The following is a 20,419-nucleotide window of genomic DNA, read 5'->3' on the forward strand; positions in this document are numbered from 1 at the left end:
ATGGTTAGCACAGCAACCTCAAGATTTTGGTTTCTCTTCAGAAACGCTTCAAGGTAGAGTACTGTTACAATAAATCTTAATTGTGAAAATCTATGCTCTCTGAAAAAACAAGAGCATCCACTGTGATCAGTCTAATTTTACAGCCAGAATGATCACTAAAAGTTATTAAAGTGCAAAATAAGCATTAAAAGTGCTGTGTTAAAGTTTGAAACAAGTTGAAGGTAAACTTGACTCTTTGGTTTAAAGCAGTGATTCCCTAACTTTTTAGCATCACCTTTTGATTTGAGACCTTTATGCCCCACCCCCCACCCCCATCATCCAACCCCCCTTAACAAAAAATTCAATTCATAATTTAAAAAACAAAAACTTGTTATAAAATCTTCATTTAAAATTAAAAAGCATGAACAGTCTCTCCTGCCCAAAAGTTTAATAAAAATGTAATTTAACATCAGAAACAAAATGAATTTAATGTGAAGGATAACCCAGCATTTCTCTCACAAGTTGGGAAATCCAAGGTTTGAAAGATGAAAGCATGTAACGCAAGTCATTTGACATCTAGTTGATTTCTTTGTTTCATTTTTAATGAGTAAAATTTAAGAGCTTTTTTCACAGGGCTATAGACAAAAAAATGGAAGAATACATAGCACTTCTTCCAACTTTAAGTACATTGGGAAATATTTTATCCAAAATTCCTCCAAGTTTTGAGTTTTCAAAATTCTTTTGCACCTTGAATCATTTTATTTTGGGTGCTTGTTCTTGCAATATTTCTAGCAACGTATCAACATAAACATTGGATTGCTTACTAATTTATGAATGGGGTTGCCAGAAAAGTTGTCTGGAAAGTAGCAAGTAGACTCAATGGAGCTGTGCTGCCCCACACTAGCCACAGGAGCCTTTGTGCCCCATGCCCCTGAACCCCAGGGCCCCCTTACCTCACCTCATGCTGGCCCCATCCCAGCCTGGAGGCAGACTGTGGACGGGCCAGGCTAATGGTACAGCCTACACCTTGCAGGTGCCTTGTGCAGCCCCAGCTGGCCAGCTGCCTGAGCCCTGTGCCAGCCACCAGAGCTGCTCTCACCAGCGGCCCACCTGCCTGATCCCTATGCTACTAGAGCCACCCACCCCCTGGAACCAGGTGCCTGCTTGCCTGACAGCCCAAGACCCACTAGCCACCCACCTGAGCCTCTCACCTTCCCCAAAGGCAGCCACCACCAGCCCCCCATCTAACCCCATCCTCCTCCCCACCAGCCCACACTTTTGCAGGAGGCAGCTAGCTCCACCTGGGTCTTTGCTGGCAGCCTGCTTTTTGTTGCAGCTGTGCTGGGTTGTCCAAGTAATAGCAGGGGTGAGAGCTGGAAGCAAAAGGCCAGATCTTTCTTGGAATAGGGGGAATGGGGGGGGGGGGTGTCTGGATCACCTCACACCCCCCTGCCCCAGAGTTTCTTCACTTCCCACCCCCACCGTGGGAAACCATGGTTTAAAGCAAGACAGATTTAGAGAAAAATCTTTGTTTAATTTTTAAAAAAGTGTGCATATGCAAATCTAGTATTCATTAGTATGATAACTCAATAGGACTCATAAGTACACATGATTTTAAAACAAAAAAGTTATTCTTTCAAATATTATACAGACAAAATGAAAACATGGTTGTGTTTTTATACAAAATAAATCACTTCCCCCCCATCAATATTTACACATTGTTCTTGCTACAGGACTACAATAAGCAATTACAACATCAGATTACTAAATTAATACTTGGAGAGGTATCAATTCATTTACAAAATTAGCAAACTGATTTAGAAAAGGAAGCACTAAGTCAGCTCTTAATTTTCAGTAACAGGTCTGAATAAAACAGCTTCAAGTCATGCTTATCAGGTTTACCAATTACAAAAAGCATGGGACACAAAGAAAGCTAAGCGTTAAACACCTGGAACAGAGGTAAATTTTAAAAATGAGCATTAAAGGCAAATGTATGGTTTGACTGTAGCATCCTACCATGTCAAGCTGAAGTCAAAAAGCTTCAAATATTTTCAATAATCAGAGACTGTCCAAAGCTCCCTCTGACAAGTTCTAAGATAGAGCTGTCATGCAACAGTAGTTACAAAACACCACCACACTTAGAGTGTCAAGGCCCAGATTTCACAATACTGTTTTAGATGGTCTGATTTGTATAGTTTCCTGAAAGTTAAATGGCATGACTACAGCAACTTTGCAAGGCCCCTTCAAGAAAACTGCATCTTCCTTATCTATAACAATGCTACATAAAATAGGCTACATCTACACGTGCCCCAAGCTTCAAAATGGCCACGCAAATGGCCATTTTGAAGTTTACTAATGAAGCGCTGAAATGCATATTCAGCGCTTCATTAGCACACGGGCAGCTGCAGCACTTCGAAGTTGACGCGCCTCGCCGCCGCGTGTCTCATCCAGACGGGGCTCCTTTTCAAAAGGACACCGCCTACTTCGAAGTCCCCTTATTCCCATGAGCTGATGGGAATAAGGGGATTTCGAAGTAGGCGGCGTCCTTTTGAAAAGGAGCCCCGTCTGGACGAGACGCACGGCAGCGAGGCGCGTCAATTTCGAAGTGCTGCAGCTGCCCGCGTGCTAATGAAACGCTGAATATGCATTTCAGCGCTTCATTAGTAAACTTCGAAACGGCCATTTGCGTGGCCATTTTGAAGTTTGGGGCACATGTAGACACGGCCATAGAGTTTACCTTTAGGGTTATGATACTTGCTGCTTCAAAATGGACTTACCTCAAGGCAACTTTTTCAAAAAATAAACAAAATGAACAATTCTCAATTGCCAGAAATGAAGCATGGAAAGAAAGCAATTTGTTTTGTATCAGATGTCCCCCTTCAAAACATTTAGGCAGCTTAGGTACTGACATGCAATCTCTTCAAGCACTAAATCACACCACTTGTGTTTCCAGGCGTCGTACTTCTTTTACCACAAGATCAATATTTATAATTGGGTTAAAGTACAAGCCCCAGTAAAACAAACAGTTACAGACAAACTGAGGAATAACGGGCCAAAAGAGAGCAACAAAAAGACCCTGGGTTGACACCTTCCAGAAATGGCTCCACATTCTCTGAGGAATAGTCCTGAGAAAAAGGAAACAAGACAATCATTTTCTATAGGGAAGGTGTTCTAGCCATCACTATTTAAAAATAAATAAAATAAACATTTGATTTGTGAGATGCCACCTAGTCTACTTCATTCTCCCAGTCTTTCACCGATTCCAACCAGGCCCACCCAAAGGTGTGCATACATGTGTCAAAGGGGACAGCTGCCCCAGGCCCTTTATGTTAACTGCTAGAACATATGTAGCATGCTCTGGGTACCTGGTTGGGGTGGGGGAAGGCTGTGGTGCACAGTGGGCATTGCTAAGGGCCAGCTGCCCCCAGGACCTCTCCATCCACCTGTGCTGCCCACCCCACCTTATCTAGGGGCCCTGCCAGGCTGTCTGCCCACCCCACCCAGTCCTTGATTCCAGCTGATGCCTTTTAGGTATAGCTTCTATTCTGGGCAGCTCACAGTTGAAATACAAGTTAAGACAGTTGCTTAAATAGAAAAAGAGATATGTAGGATTACTCACCACAAAGCCTACTCTACCCTCCAGTAGTAGAAACGTGTTAACAAAAAACACTCCACACATACCCCATATGCATCCTGCCAAACTTTCATCCTTTTTGCCCATCCCCTCCAAGCACAGAATGAAAGTAGACACTAACAACTGGTCATTTCTATTCTAATAGAAGTAATATTGATGCCATTTGTCTTGGAAGACAAACTGAAGAATGCTTGTAAACAATTCCACAAAAAAAAACAAAAAGTCCTGTGGTACCTTATAGACTAACATTTTGGAGCATAAACTTTCATGGGCAAAGACCCGCTTCATAAGATTCATCAGTAATTCCTCGCTCTAGCTCTGTAACAGGTGTTGAGCATCTTTAAATGAAGTGGGTTTTGCACAGGAAACTTCATGTCTTAATTTGTCTGCAGGTGCCACAGGACAGCTTGTATTCATTAATACATACCAATGATCTAAATTGGAGAAAAAAAGAGCAATTCTTTTTAAGTAAAGCTCTCAAGAACTACTACTGAAATTCTAATTAGCAGCCTACTTTGATTTGCATAGTATTAGAATATGCTCCAGACCTTACAAGTCCACAAAGAAATTTAAAGTTTTTGCCTGGAAAATTAACACTACTTTCCATAAGTTTGCTAATATGTCTGACTCCAAATACTAGTGCTATACATACTGATTAAAGTGTTAGTCACAAATCCATAGGGAAAATGGACACTAGTTGGGTGAATACACTGATTCTGTGGGCAGATTCATTTAGTACTTACTCACCTTGGTGTTTTTTCTAACATGGTAGTCTTAATTGTCATGGTAAGAAAATGATGTCATCATTAATGCCTGGATATACACACACCTCAACAGTAACCATTTAAAAAACCCCACATACCTATCTTCAAAGATTGAATGGACAAATCAGACATTAGGAATCCGAGTACACAAACATCTCAGTGAGCATTTCAATCTGGCAGGTTGTAGCATCCAAAACTTAAAGTGTGCATTCTAAAACAGACTAACACCAGACTACAAAAGGAGACATCTGAATTGGAGTCTATTCAAGTTTGAGACTCATCACCTCTGACTCAAGACACCAACAACTACTTTACACATTATAAGAACAGTCTCCCCAAATTGTAGCAATCCCAGGTAGCCCACTTAACAGACACTTGCAGAGGCTCTTTTTCTTCGCTCTTCCCCACCCACCTTCTAGCTTATTTTTTCTGACGAACCAGCTAAACTTTGTTAAATTCTCTAGGGTTACCATTCATCAGGATTTTCCAGATCTAGAAGAAGTGGGTCTGTCCTACAAAAGCTCACCACCTAAGAAGTTATATAAAAGTGCTACAGGACATCTGTGTGTCATCTGAGCAAGACTTACTGTAGTTCTCTTCTTGACCAGATCCTCCAAAATGCAAACAACTCCAGAACAGAGAGCAACATGGTATTAACAATTATAAATCGTGATGTCCAGTAGTGCATCTCCAACCAATCCCAAGCAAATTCAGCAATTAACTGATATGGCAAAAATGAGTACTTAACAATGAATTCTCTCCACTGTTTCCAAGTGGGATCCTGAAGGTCCTAAAGATATTTAAAAAAAAAAAGTCAGTTACATACTGGTTTAGTTTACCTTCCATTGCCTTGTTTTTCGAGTCACTGAAGGAAATATCTTCATTTTACTAAATTTTCACCAGCTAGTTTAATATTTCCCATCACACTTTTTAAAGAAAGGGTGTAAACAAGCACACATATGCTAGAAACAACCGCAAGATATAGCTGTGAGAATCCTGTCATGAATAGGAAATCATTGACATGTTTCAGAAATTAAAGTATTCATTATAATGCAGTTCATGATTGTGTGTCAATTAAAGTTGAAAAAAAACAAGCTAATAGAAGGCACTGACTTTCCTGAATTTAAAATATCAGTCTTTCAAAAAACACACACAGAAATGCTACACCAGATTAGACAAAATGATCTATCTATTCCACAGTCCTGTGTTAAGTAACAGAAATCAACTGGATGGTCAGGGTTGATTTAAGAAAAATTAATCAAAAACCCATCAATTTAAATTACATTACCAAAAAGCTAAGACTGTGCTTAGTGTGCACATAATTTTGGAGTAAGGCTAAAACTTGCAGCACATCTCTTTTTTGAGAAAGCTTGTATAAAATTGTGTTCCCTTGGAAAAGTTGTTATGCTGAAGTAAAATAGAGAATGGACTTATGGCATCACAATTATGGTCTGTAGCTATTATGTTCCAAAATAAGGGGTATGTAATACAAAATAAGCGGAAGTGGCAACTGGCAAATCTAGATTTCTCTTGCTTCAGCTTTCTGTATTGTACACTTGAGTGATGAATTCTCAATAAGCCATAAGGGTTAGCAGCTAAGCTAACCTTTTTTCTTGGCACCATCCAACAAAGCAAACAACTTGGGAAGTTACTTGTCAAAATCACACTCATGCTAAAAAGGCATATAGGAGAGAGTTTTGAAGAATGCTGCCTTGCAAAGTGAATGATTTAAGTTAGTAATCAGCTAATTCACTCAGCCGTATCTACATTTTCAGCCTCATTATTTTGTCTCCAATAAAATTTTCCTTAGGATGTTTTAGTCTTGCAACTAAGCCCTTCAGCTTCTTACACCAGACATTCTCCTTCTTTACTGGGGGATAATTTCTTCAAAATATTCCCTGATAGGGCCTCTTGTGCCCACAAGCCATGACAGTTTCTGCAGCAAACAGATATGGGAAAAATATAGGAAACTGGGTTGTGAATAACATCTTCAGTTTTTCTTTCCTGTCCACTCCACTGTTCCTTTCTATGCTGCCTCCATACTTCTATACACTGTCTGTTTAAGCAAATGATTTAACTCACTCCTCTTTTGTGCTTGGCTGACCACCACCACCACATGAGCACAGAACAGAAACAGTTCTATCCAGCTTTTGTCATTCTTCACATTACCTTTTAGTTTGCTGAGAAACAAATGGAAAGCCCAGACATTTCAAGAAGCAAGCCACTAATTCATTGAATGGCATTCTAAGTGTGTGTGGCATGTTTGTGATGAGATGTTTAAATAAAAATTGGATTTAAGTCAATTTTTATCCACCCGACTGCTCTTTCCAACAAAGGAGTAAGAAAGCCTTTGGATGTAGTGACAAAAATAACCTTGCCCATATAAGAATTTTTCCTGCCATAACTAGGACCAGGAATTGTTTATGTCCTGAAAATTTGAGGGTTTGGTTAAAAAAAGTGTATTAGTCTCATTATTCAAGTCAGTATGAAATCCTAATACAGGCCTCAGCTTTGCCACAGATTTAGACTTATGGAGTGATTGCGTTCTCAAAGATTTTTAGAAACAGAAGACAGTTAAAACTACACAATGACTTGTGCCTCAGAGTTGTGATCACTGCTTCCCTGTGAAATCCCCCTTTCCCATCCACTGGGAAGAATGCTACCGCCGCCACCCCCACAAAACCAGACACCTCTCACGCCAATCAAAAAAATCTTTTAACTTAGAAAACAGTAATGGTTAAAAGCCTGACTAATCAGGTCACTGCTCAAGACTTCAGAAAGATATAAATAGCCATTTTCAAGGACAAGACTAATAAAAAATTTCTTATGTTTGCACAACAAAAACTTGCAACTCATTTCAGTTAAAAGCTTTAACATTTTCATATTTTAAAGCAATCAGCATAATTTTAAATACCTACTAGTGTTTTTGAGACATTATCTTCAGGTTCGTCTTCTTGCACAGGACATATTGTGTAAATGAAGGGTAAAAATATTTCTTTGTAATCAAACAAGTATAAATACAACATACTGAGTCTTGGAGAGCTCTTTAGTGCATACAGCAGGAACAGGGACTTTCCTGGATTTACTGCCTAAATGAATCAGAAGGTTAATGCTGAGACATTATTAAAACATTTATTTTACACAATCACTCAAAAAATCCAGTGCCAGCATTTACAAGTGTAACAAATCAAGTATAGTACAAGCTTGACTATCCAGCCTGATTATCCCTGGGGGATGTTAGACAATCAAGTTTTCCAGTTAGCAAAGCATCCACCACTGCTGGCAGGGCAGCCACACTGTGGCCTCTGGGCAAGTGGTCCCATGGGCAACTGTGCTGGATAGCACAGCTTTTAGTGTAATGAGTTTTCACACATCAGTTTGCACCCAACCTTCAGAACATAGCAACACAGGGAAGTACTTTATGCTTTGAGGCTTTTGATGTGCAATACATAACTACTTTTGCATCCATTGCTGCGCAAGTTACATAAGTGCTGTTTTTTTCCATTAACCTTTGGAATTTCATTTACACACTTGCATTGTGATCCGTTACTGGTTTCACTTTAAAGAATTAGAAAGTTTCTTCACAGTGGCCTAAATAGTCTAAAATATCTATTTCAAGTGACAGGGTTCACTACTTGATAAAATTTACCTTATATTCCCAAAGGTTCTGTGGTGGCTTAACTCCCAATGTTTTCACACGTTCTAGTTCCATTATAATGGCTTTTCTATGGCTACTATTCTCTATATGATAAGGAGTTTTTGTGAAATTGTCTTCATCTGTTATTGTTAGTAGAAGCCTACAGAATGAAATATTTTATAATAAATATTGTTACAAAAGAAGTGAGTTGTCAAAGTATTTTAATTCCAGCAACTGGCTACTAAATCACCAAGATATCAACTTTTGAAATTCTGTCTTATCTCAGGGTTTTAAACACATTAAAAGCTCCCAAATCCTACACATTATATTGTCTTATTAAGAAACTTGAGTTTAGATTATGCCCTCTTTCCTACCTTTGGCAAACAAATTTAAGCCAACATAGCTTACTTTTTATTTCTGTAGTTTTGCTCACAAAAGATTTATTCTAAAACCACACCATATGATAAGCCACAACACTAAACATAGTACCCCCCATATTTCAAATAATGAGAAGAGAACTGTTCTGTAATTTTAACTGGGTGCATATCAATTTAGGATGCAAGAATTAGTATTGACTAGAGCATCAAGTTAGCAAAAAGAGTTGGAGATGCTAGGTTCCTCTCCCAAAAACAAAAGCCCGCCAAACTGAGAAAAAAAAAAAAAACCACACAAATTTGGGAGGGGCAAGTTAATGTGCATTGGGGGGGGGGGAACAAGCCACACCTAAAAATGTTAAGATGCCATTACGAAAGGATAGATAATAAGACTTAATGATGTCACTATGTAAATTCATGCTAAGCCCATACATTGAGATCTGCATGTCATTCTGATTACCCTCTCCAAAAGAACTAGGCAGAAGATGTGCAAAAAGGGGCAACAAAAGTGGTTTAGCAGTATGAAACAGCTTTTATATAAAGGAGAAGTTAAAAAGATTGGAATGGTTCATCTCAGAAAAAGACTGTCGGGGGGGAGGAGGCAGTGGTGATAAGGAAAAAAAGAATGGTAGGGAGCAATGAGTAAGTGAATTTACCCTTTCCTTTAAATCAGGACTCATCAATAAACTAACATTTGAAAACCAGACAAAAAGGCTGTTCACACAGTGTACAGTTAACCACAGAATCAGTTGCCAGGGAACATTAAGACCAAAAAGTCAACTGGGTTCAAGAAACTGGATAAATTAAATGGGGAATAGGTGCATCAATGCTTATTATCCAAAATGGTAAGAGGTGCAGCTCCACAGAACTCTAGAACTGGAAGAGACCTAGGAGAGGTCAGTAAATTCACACCCCTGCTCTCTCACTAGGACCAAGTACCTGTTGGATATTTATCCAACCCATTCTTAAATATCTCCAAGGATCGAGATTGTACAAGCCATCCAAGCAATTTATTCCAGTGCTTAACTACCATGACAGCTAGGAAGTTTTTCCTGATGTCCAACCTAAACCTCCCTTACTGTACTGTAAGCCCAGTCCTATCATCAGAGGCTAAGAATTTTTCATCCCCCTTCATGTAACACCCTTTTAGGTACTTGAAAGCTGATATGCCCCCTCTCAGCCTTCTTCCCCCCCAAAAACTAAACAGAAGATTAAGAAATTTTTTTGGTAGGTCATACTTTTTAGAACTTTAAATAGTTTTTGATCTTTTTACTCTTCTCTGGACCCTCTCCAATTTCTCCATGTGTCCTAAAAGGCAGTGCCCAGAATTAGACACAGTACTCCAAATGAGGCCTATTCCATGTTCTGGGTGTCTCAAAACCTCTGACTCCAGACGCTGTGAGTGGACAAAAGGGCATGGGGCCACTCAACTAACCAAACCCCTGGGATAAAAGGTGTAGTAATATTTTAGCCTATAGTCAGGAAAGACCAAGCATCAAACATCTGGGGTGGGGGGGAAGCAAAGGAAATCACATTCTGGATATTAATACCCATTATCAGAATTATGGCAGTTAAACTGATGGTTGAAAAGTCCTTTAGTACCAAAGCATCAAGATCTTGTTCCACAGGTGATTAAACAATTCACAACATATATAATATGCAAAATTAAGTCTATCTAATTAAATGGTTGAATTATGACTGCTTGTCAGTTTGAGACTGTAGTTTCCTCACCTTCCATTCACTCTCTCTAATAAAAATCTCTCTTTATACAAGGAAGCCCAAGGGCCCAGCTGTTCTAGCCAAAGAATCACCTCTTCAGGAGTCCATTTAGCAACAGGTTTGTGGACAAGATGATCATCTTCATACTCTCTACTGCTCCAATGATACCCAAGCAGAACCACCTACAAAAAACAGACAAAAGATGTATTTGTTATCTAGTACAAAAAAACCCACCACACACACAGATGGAGTAATGTTTATATGAATACTGGAAAAATCTGGCAGGCTTGAGAGGGTACACTCAACTGCTGCAAGTACAAAATTTCAGAAAGAGTTCCAAGTCTTCCCCAACATCTCCCACATCTATATCGTCCAGGCCATTTGGCACTGAAATATAGTTAAATATTTTTGGGAGTAGTAGGTGGGTTGGTGTTCGCTTTCCAAGGAACTTAAATTAAATGCTGATTGTTTTAAATCACTAACACCATAATCAAGTTTTCTGTATTTATCTGGAAAATTGACGGGTATGAACTTACTGCCACACAAGTTAGAGCTGTCAGAACTCCAGAGAAAAAACCCCCTCCTTGAGGATTAATTCTTCTCACATTTGGAGGCGCAGAAATCTGATCATTTCCATGTTTTTGGAAGGCTGCAAGACTGTAAGCTACATCACTGTTTTGCTGAATGTCTTCTCTTCTCTGTTCAATGGCATCAGGAAATAGCTTTTCAATAGCATCCCTAGAGAAACAGTCACTTTACAATATTTCATTGAGTCTATTCAAGTCTATAGCATTGAAAACTGTGACCCTTAGCTGAAAAGTGTATTTCACAGCTTATTCTTTAGGTACACATTCAGTGTGAGTGGAAGGAGGTTTTGGTAAATTAAAGTTGAATAAAAGGTTTTTGCACACAGATGTTAAAAACTTAAGGTTCACTATAAAGAAAGGCATGTAGAAAAACTTAAGCATATTCAACAATTCAAATCCCAAATTTAGAAGGCCAAGACAGATTATTATTCGATAGCACTGGTCAAGTTCAACAGTGAAGCCCAAAACCAGCTGTGTATGCTATTTAATCAAATATTTTACACAGCTCAAAAGCCTGTGTTTTTAAAAGCAGAAGAGGTTATATTTAACTCAAGCCATCAGCAAGTACTTAATAAATCAATGTCTACCACTGTGCTATAGCGACACCAGAATTTCCTCCCAGCACCTAAACCAGTACCCATTAATATCACTGATCTTCAAAACTACAATTATTTCTAGCTGTGATATGTTAACTATCAAAAAGTGAGGGGAAAATAATGCATAAAATATCTGAAAGAGAAAATTCAGAAATCCACTCAATTAGATGTGATTACTTGAACAATTCAGGACAATTATGTTGAGACAGTGCAAGTCAGCTCTGATGAGAGGTTTTAAAATATGTAGCAAATAAGGAAAGTCAAGTATGCATGTCTTTGCTTTTAGAAATATGAAAGACACACATTGCAATCACCTGAGCAGGATGTTGACCTTGGGGAATCCTTCCCACTTTTCTCTGCATTCTGGACACTCATTCTTCTTAGAGGACATCCACCACAAGGCTAAACAATGTCTACAGAAACTATGACCACAGTTCAAGGTAGTGGGATTGACGAGAATATCATAACAGCAGTGGCACGAGAACTCTCTAACTGAAATCAGGTGGCCAATTTCAGAAACAGCATCTGCTTTCACTCTCAACTTCTCATCTTCCTCCATTTTCCTTTCACTTTCTGGTGATCTACTGCACAAGTCTTTAAATCATGTGACACATTATTACTTCTGCAAAACAATGAAAAGGTTAATTATTTTCTCCTTAACAAAACTTAAGTATTAGAAGCAGCATTAATACAATGATCAAATTGACCAAGTGGCATGTAATAACTTCCATGTTTTCACTCAAATTCACCCCAGAAAAAAAAAATATCATTTTGCTAAAAAGAGTACTACTTCTAGCAGCTGCTACCTTCTTTGAATTATACTACTTCCAGTACTGGTTACAATGGAAAAAGAGCCATGTCTAGCTAATATAGCCAGAACTTCAGCTCCCTGACATGTTCTTTTCCTTTATTTATGTTAGTGTTAGTTATTTTGTATCTTACCACAAAATACAAAGCACAACACACAAGCATCTACAAGATAAAGCTAAATTTTATTAGTTTTAGCAAACTATGTATTTAATGCAAGTTCTATTAAGACACCATATGATCTTCTGAAGCATAATTTTACAAGTTTTAAACTACCACACATTTGGTATGTTTTATGATCTAATTTCCTCTGCACATTCCTATGTATAGTCCACAGATTCCATTAAACAAACAATACATCTGTGAAAGTGCTAGCTAGGCAGACTTTAGTACACAATGGGGGACTAATTAATTTCCCCTAACAATCCAGTGCAAGTGTCCACATATCTTCCTAGCAAGAACAGTTCTTAATTTTCTACTTTCTTACTAGTTGAGAAGGCTCTAACCATGTTGTCTTGGGAAATCTGAGAGAGAAGATCTAGTGGTCAGATCCATTTCCAAGTGAGAAAAATAAGAGTGCTCAGACTCCGTTTTTACACACTTTATATTTTCAGGTTTGCAAGAGAAATTGAAGAACTTAGTAGTAAACATGAGCCAAGGATTTGAAAAAATTAAATTTAATTTTCGATCCGTTATTCTTTAATGCCGAGATCGGACACAAAGTGAGCTTGATCAGGGAATATGCAAACACCCTACAACGACCACCACGTACTTGTCACTCAGCCAGGACACTCCGCTCGTTCAGAAACACGCTCGGTCCCCCGGAGCCAGAGAACACTGGCTTCCAGTGACCGCCAACCTGAAACAGGACTTACTGGAAGGGTCTATTTTAAAAGCTTCCCGTTTTCCTTGGGGAGCGGAAACACCACAGAGGTTCGGTGTGACACAACAGGCGCCTCACAATGCATCGCTTGCGCCACAAGCCCTTTCTTGGCCGCACAGGCTCACGCGCCGCCCGGGGCCATACTCGTCCCTCCCCTGGGCGAGCGCCGCCTTCGCTCCCCTACGCACTCCCGCCCGGCAAGAGCCGAGCTCTCGTCACGCAGCCGCGGCAGGCGCTCCGAGCCGCGGCGCCCGTTTGTCGTTGGGCGAAGGAGGCGCCTCCGGGCTCAGCTTTGGGTAGGTCCGGGCCGTCGGGGCACTAGCCGCGCCAGCCCCAGGCTCGCGCAGCGGGACCGGGAGGGAGGGCCGGACGCCTCCACACGCGGCCCGGGCGACCCCCGCGTCTCTCTCAGCCTAGGCGCAGCCCCACGACTGGCAGCGGCAGCAGCATCTCCTCCCTCCCGGCCCCAGCAATTCCGCACATACGTAGCGCTACCTTATTGGTGCGCCGCCAACCACAGAGTAGGGTAGGGCGGCGCTGCCTAGAGAGCCTCCGAACCCGAGGGCAAGAGGTTGCGCCTGCGCACTTCTGTCAAGCGATCGGGGCCGGAGCAGAGGGACGGAACAGGCGGGGTTCGAACCGCAGCTGTGGCGATACACAGGAGACGCGTGCTCCCTACCATTGACTTACGTGGGAACCAAGGACACGACGGTATTTGCACAAGTCCCGCTGATTGCAATCGGCCTTAAGTACCTGACCCAAAAAAAGTCAAGGGAGCTGGTCTCAATTGCCCAGAACCCTCAAGCCATCAGCCCCCTCACTGCTATCCCGCTCATAGGTGAGGCTGCTTTGTTGTTCTGCCAGGTGATGCTTTTAAGGCATATGCATGCCCAGCCCTGTACTGACCTGCAGCACACCTACCAGCCTCTCTGTTCATGGTGCATTCTTCTCCTTTTGCCAACCTCTACCCCCACCCCATGGCAGCACATAGCATCAGTTCAGAACATTGAACTCCCTCCACAGCATTTAGTACATTTCTTTTAATGTAGCTTCAATGCGTTTTTAGTTTTTTTCCAGGCAGGAAGGTGCTTTCGAAAGCAGGGTTTCCTTTCCAATGAACCCCATCCACACAGCTGTTTTGGCTTTCAAAATCAGCCCTTTCAGAATCTGGAACCTGTGCGAGTATGCAAATGAGGTCCACCTCTTTTGCATTTCCAATCAGTTAAGTCTGCACCTCTTTTGCATTTCCTGTTAACCATATTTGTATGCCCCTTCCAACAGGGAGAGGCAGTAGAGAAAGCTTGGGACAAGCAACAGGGGAGTGAACCTGGGGAGGAACCCAAACTCTCATTCATCCTCCTTCCGCAGGCATGAAATAGGGACCTAGCCTCCCACCAAATTTAAAAGTCCTCTTTTTAAAATAAAAATAAAAACAGGTAGCCCAGGAAGTTCCATTTAGTATTTAAAATGTTCGCTGACCTTAAAAACTAGGCAAAATGGGCAATGCCTGGTTAATGTGACAAGTAACCAATTAAAAACCAATTACTGATAAGATCTGTGTGAAAGGACTATATAAAGAACAGTTTGAAGCTCTCTCACTAAGCACTGACGTTACTCCATTCAGTAACAAAATGTTTGCAATTTAAGTTTAAGCTCAGCAAACATTTTAAATACTAATTAAAAGTCCTCTGCCTGGGATTTACCCCTACCAAGGGCTTGTGACTGCTCAAACTAATCAGTAGAGCAAGCAATGGATTCTGCACATTCCAGCTTTTTTTGTTCAACCACTCAGATCAAGAAGGGTAATATCTTTGGGTTACATCAAATTCCTATGAACAAATACACAATGAAAAAAATACTTTCAGATTGAGCCCCCTTCAAAATCTAGCTGCCAGAAAGGAATGGTGGTGCCACTGTCCACATTGTACATTTTAGCACAACGACACTGCTGATGTGGAAAGTGGTAGACCAGGGTTCAGTTCCCCTCTCTTTGCTAACAGGAGAAAAGAGTGAGACACTCCTGCTCAAACCCTAGGGCATACTCAAATAACAGGGCTGTGGGATATTCTGATGATGTGGGCCTTTTTTCAATCTCTCATTTATCCCTAGTTTTAACAGTGAAGAGTGATTGAAGCAGAGGGACATATGTAGGCTATGTCTACACTCAGATAAATTAGATGACCCTCCTCACAAATTTGACCTATTGCTGCCACACTCAATTGACAGACATCGACTGTTACAGCAGTGCATTGTGGGAACCTATCCCACAGTTTGCTCAACCCCATAGCATTCTGGGTATTTTTGCTGGTATTTGCCATCATCTTTCCACATTGCATTGCCCTCCTTCCCCTCTCTTGGTAAACAGACATCCATTTTTCCAGGTGAAAGGAAGAAAACTAGTGCACCAACAAAGATTGCTAAATACACAGAAGTCTTTCCTCCATAACTGAATTGCTTTTTAAAACTGTAGCTGTAACAGAAAGATTATAAAAGATATCAGGTGCATGTCTTCTCAGCTGGCCCTCCACCAGCTGTCCCCCCTGCCTTGATTACATCTGATCCTTGAAAATAACAGGGACAATGAAGAGATGGAGAAAGAGTTGATAATAAAGATTTGAAAGAAAAAAAAGTTGCTGAGGGGAGTGTATTTGGCTTCCCAGGCCTTTTTACAACTTCTATGCACAGTCTGTACTCCCAGCTGACCTTCCATCCCCACTACCCTGCGTGAAGGGATACAAAGTTAGAAGAAAGAGGATAGAAAGGTTGGGGGCAGGGGAGGAGATTTTTCTCTTCTCACTACACAGGTATTGCCAATGCAAGGAATGGGAGATGGAGCTTTCCAAATTTCATTGCCTTGGGGGAAGAGGACTGGTATTTGAGAGGTTGAATGACTAATTGGCACGATCCTTGAAAATCTTTTTTGGCTGTGGAGGTGCAGGGTCTGTGGCTCAAAGGCCACTTCAAACCATTCCCATCCCCCGGCAGCAGACAGGCCCTGAGAATCTTAGCTGCTGGGGAGGGGGAGTTTCAGTGAGGGGCCAGTTGAAGTACTCCCCCTGGGCTCCTACAAGACACTGCAATTTGTAGCTGCTGGGGGAGGTGGGGGGGGGGAACTTCCCCAAGGTGGCAGAAAGGCCCTGAAAATATTTTGGTGGGGGGCCAGTTGAAGTAGTCCCCCTGGATGGCTGCAAGCCCCCAAAAAGTCTTAGCTGCCATTGAAGCCCTAACTGCGCACAAGTCAGGACATGGTGCTGCCTGGCAGCACGAGCAGCACTGAACAAAGCACTATTTTGCATGGGGGTGGGGGCTAGCCACATGGTGTGGGTGAGTGCAGGAAAGACCCTGACTGTGTGGTGTCTGTGGAGGGAGGGAGGGAGGGAACAGGTGTGCACAAATGTAAACCACTGAAGTTTCTCAGCCTCTTCTGCAAGCACAACCCCCCTATCAGCCTTGCTGCCACTTGGTGCAGCAGTATAGCAGCTGGCACCAGGCAGTGCAGAAAACAATACTAAGTGTAGAAGCAGAACCACAAACTCCATGGTGGGGCTATTTGTAATGGGTAGATGCACTCACAGCACTAATGGCAAAGACAGACAGACATTTCTCAACCTCTTGTACCAACATGAGCCCATAGCCACAGGCTGCCTGGTCCTGATTTGAAATTCACGGTCTTCCTGTTACCTAATTCCTGTGCACTTAGAGAGCAGTGGCCAGAGCAGAGCATGGATTGGCACTGTGGATTACATATGGGACACCTCTGGAGGATAATAAATTTGATTTTAAGACATGGTGCTTTCACACAGGTCCTTATTCAAACATGACACTACAGGTTCAGACAATATTATGATATTGATATTAGCGCTCCCTAAAGCGAGCTAATGGTACTCACAGTGAAGACAGTCACATGGTAATATTGTGCTAAGTACCTTAAATTCAAATTTATCTCATAGTGTAGACCTAGCCTCAGGGTTCCCACTTCTCTGGTGGATATCAGTGTTTCTTCTAATCAGTTCTATCCATGTGCGGAATAAATTTTTCTATGTGCATTGAAACATGCATGTGCACCTCTAGAAGAAACACACCTAGCTGTGGGTTCTCTGTCAATCGATAGGGTGGTACATGAATTTCTCCTCAGTGGAGACATAGGCATGCAGCTTATGTGAGACACCACAGAGGAGCCTGACTACGGAACTGTGGAGTCATTCCCTTGAATATTGATCTCTGGCAAAATGTCTTCATTTAATCCAGAGTGAAACAGCTCCAACAAGAGACTGAGGGGGCCCCCTAACACCATAATATCCCATAGCTCATTGGTTAGCATACTCCAAGAAGTCAGATAGCTGTTCAAATCCTCTCCCTTCTGCCACGAGGAGTGAGAAAGTTGAACTCAGATCTCTCCCAAGAGCCTTCATCATTAGGGTAAGAGCTGGGTATCCCTCCTCACATTGTTTGTTAGGAGTGGGAGACACCCAACTCATTCCCATAGGAAATGCTGTAATAGTCACGTGACTCCAGGCACCTGTGGTTCTCATCTGTGGATGACTAACAGATATAAGCACTAACTAAAGGGTACCAGCTCAAAGAGGGGCCTGGCATAACTCATCCTTTTCCTCAGAATCTCCCATTGACAAGCTTAGTCAGCTCACCACCAAGAATGCAGACTTTTGTGGATCACCTTCTCAGTTACCTCTCACCCCGACTTTTTGCTTAGATACGAGAATCCATGCTCAGCTTTGTCAACGGCAGTGCTGATCCTTCAATCTTCTAGGCACCTAGAAGTTAGGTGTTGCAGTGCTCAACTTCACAACAGCCAAATCCATTTATGAATCCAAACTTACTTGTAAGCCCACAATACTCTGTGCATTCTCCTACGAACAGAAGAGACTCAGTACTATATGTAAAGTAGGAGGCATATGGTGTCACCATTGCATACTAGAAGGAATATATATATATAAAAACCTAAATAGGTCACACTTTTTAATCAGACAGCATCATCGACATTTAATAGTATGCAGTAGCTGCACTTAGACACAGTGCAGGAGCACTAAGTCCTTTGTAATTAGAGGTGGAAATTTAATAGTAGTCACTTCAGTTTCCAATTGCTTAAGCCAATTTAGACTCAATACAAACTTTACTTCTTTTAATGCAGATCATCAAGAGGCTAGCCTGAGGCAGATAATCAAAGTATAAATCTCTTATCTGAAATAGTTTTCTATTGGAGAATGACCATACTCTGATCATCAAAAACATGTTAAGTTTGTTAAGCTAGATTCAATGAATATTTTCATTAATATAATGCCAGTATTTTATATAAGTATATTGATGATTCAGAGGACATCTTAAGAAAAGCCACACAGACTCAAACTAATGGTCCATCTAGCCCAGTATCTGGTCTGGAAACAATTGCTAGTGCCAGATGCTTCAGTAAGTAAACTGAACAGCAATCCAGTGATACCTCTCAGTGGCTAATCCCAGTTTCTAGCAATCAAAGAACACCCACAACATGAAGTTATACCTGTGAACATTTTGTTTAATAGCAAGGAATGAATTTAGTTGCCATTAATGGTTTGAATCCAATTATGTTTTTGACCGTCTATCTTCCCAGCAGTTATTTGCATTGGTTGTTTTTAGTCTGTAAAGTAGTATTTTCTTATTTAAAAGCTAAAACAAAAAGCCCCATTGTCTACTTACTCCTTTTAACGCGCAACCCTTGGTTCTTGTGTTACGTTAAAGGATAGCCAACACATCTCTAATAATTCTCTCTACAACAGTCATGTTTTTCCTAGGTCTCTTATCACCTGTTTTCTAAGTTAAACAAAGTTTACAACAACATTGGCAACATTAGGGTAAAAATACTGTGTTAGCAGTTTCACAGTTGCCAGCACATACACCGATCTATTCTTAAGATAGGAGTAATAGAATTTAATTTAAAAAAATTTCAGGAAAGAGAACAACAGGATTTAGAACTACTACTTTAAATCATGGGATGATATCAAGACCTAGCAGTCTAGGTACTGTTAAATTAATAGCACAAAGCAGAATCTCAAGTAACAGTACAGCTTGCTCTGTCACTGCCTCATAGAAGAGAAGTGAAAGACCATAAGAGTTAGAATTCTTGGGCTAAACAAAAAGCCCCATCATTTCTCTAAGCCCTTGTTTGATAGCTATACAAACAGGAAAGCTTTCCAGTATACATGAAAAATAAACTGGCTCAACCTTTATTTTCTACATAGCAGCTATAAAGGAAAGATACAAAAAGAAAAGTTATACTGACAGCATAAAAATAAAATAGCAATTATAAACCAACAGTGTTACAAAATATTATAAAAGAAGAAAGCACATTTTAAAAACTTACTATTAATTGCCTTCATAATATTATGTGGATCCCTGTATCCTAAAAGAGTCAGATATCAAAAAGTGGAAAGAAAAACCTGCTTGCTGTCCTTTCCACACTTATACCTTCCCTTCTCTAATGAGCTCCATCCCAGTATGTCACACACCTCCAGGATTTGCTAATTAGTTTAAATCATCTTGTTAGTATGTATGTGTATTATAGAAGCACCCATGGTCCCAGGTACTGAGCAACAGATAATTTAAAGAAAACAATTTCTGTCCCTTATAGTTAAAGCCCTCTCTTGCAAACATTTAACACGCATGTGTAACTTTATTACTGTGCTACATGACTGCTGTTTTGTTTTATTACTGTGAGTAGTACCATTAATTTATATGGAATCATCACAGTAGTAAAGTCAAGCATGAGAATGTTTGCAGCATGGAAGCTTAAGTACTATGTAATGAGCTCTATCTGTTTGGTTCCAATGAAAAATAAATAAATAATAGTTTAAGAAGAAATTAAAGGCCTTTGTAATTCTGTTGGAATTCAAATGTTTACTCTGTTTTGTACTTCAAATGTATAGCTTAATCCTGCAAGTACTCATGATTATTACTATCTACTCATGTGAGTAAACATGTGTTGATGATCAGATGTCAAACTTGGAAGTAGTGTGGGCACTTTGAAGTAACTGCGGCTGAGCTGCAGCTACATGCAAGCCGGCACTTCGAAGTCCCTTTACTCCTCAAAGGCTACGTCTACACGTGCACGCTACATCGAAATAGGCTATTTCGATGAATAATGTCTACACGTCCTCCAGGGCTGGCAACGTCGACGTTCAACATTGACGTTGCGCAGCACCACATCGAAATAGGCGCTGCGAGAGAACGTCTACACGCCACAGTAGCACACATCGAAATAAGGGTGCCAGGCACAGCTGCAGACAGGGTCACAGGGCGGACTCAACAGCAAGCCGCTCCCTTAAAGGGCCCCTCCCAGGCACAGTTGCACTAAATAACACAAGATCCACAGAGCCCACAACTGGTTGCAGACCCTGTGCATGCAGCATGGATCCCCAGCTGCCGCAGCAGCAGCCAGAAGCCCTGGG

General features: G+C 41.0%; 2 protein-coding genes across 7 annotated transcripts in view; one reads left to right on the forward strand and one right to left on the reverse strand.

Annotated features, from left to right (window-relative positions):
• Window positions 1-2,650: 2,650 nt before the first annotated feature.
• Window positions 2,651-13,549, reverse strand: BFAR (bifunctional apoptosis regulator). 5 transcript variants are annotated; one of them, XM_075010329.1, is made up of 8 exons: window positions 13,476-13,549; window positions 11,605-11,912; window positions 10,644-10,845; window positions 10,120-10,289; window positions 8,027-8,174; window positions 7,296-7,466; window positions 4,965-5,167; window positions 2,651-3,104 (listed from the first exon to the last, which is right to left on the reverse strand). In XM_075010329.1, the coding sequence occupies exons 2-8, from the start codon at window positions 11,847-11,849 to the stop codon at window positions 2,912-2,914; spliced, it is 1,332 nt and encodes a 443-aa protein (XP_074866430.1). In that variant the 5' UTR covers window positions 11,850-11,912; window positions 13,476-13,549; the 3' UTR covers window positions 2,651-2,911. The 5 variants fall into 5 exon arrangements, with proteins under 5 accessions (XP_074866430.1, XP_074866429.1, XP_074866431.1 ...); XM_075010328.1 differs by lacking the exon at window positions 13,476-13,549 and adding an exon at window positions 12,973-13,112; XM_075010330.1 differs by lacking the exon at window positions 13,476-13,549 and adding an exon at window positions 12,870-13,004.
• The window catches only part of PARN (poly(A)-specific ribonuclease), a 186,779-nt gene continuing 179,419 nt past the window's right edge, over window positions 13,060-20,419 (forward strand). For both annotated transcript variants that reach the window (XM_075010325.1, XM_075010326.1), the window contains exon 1: window positions 13,060-13,276. In XM_075010325.1, the coding sequence (XP_074866426.1) occupies window positions 13,060-13,276 (217 nt within the window). The remainder of the gene's footprint in view (window positions 13,277-20,419) is intronic.

The sequence above is a fragment of the Carettochelys insculpta genome, chromosome 16 (genome assembly GCF_033958435.1).
Source record: "Carettochelys insculpta isolate YL-2023 chromosome 16, ASM3395843v1, whole genome shotgun sequence".
In the NCBI taxonomy this organism is placed as follows: Eukaryota; Metazoa; Chordata; order Testudines; family Carettochelyidae; genus Carettochelys; species Carettochelys insculpta.

Excerpts from the sequence above, each read along its gene's own strand:
- BFAR (XM_075010329.1), bottom strand. The coding sequence starts at position 11,849 with ATGGAGGAAGATGAGAAGTTGAGAGTGAAAGCAGATGCTGTTTCTGAA. Across the intron at positions 7,467-8,026 it reads AGAACCTTTGGGAATATAAG|GCAGTAAATCCAGGAAAGTC; the intron begins GTAAATTTTATC and ends TGATTCATTTAG. Across the intron at positions 5,168-7,295 it reads ATAATGTCTCAAAAACACTA|GACCTTCAGGATCCCACTTG; the intron begins GTAGGTATTTAA and ends AAATATCTTTAG.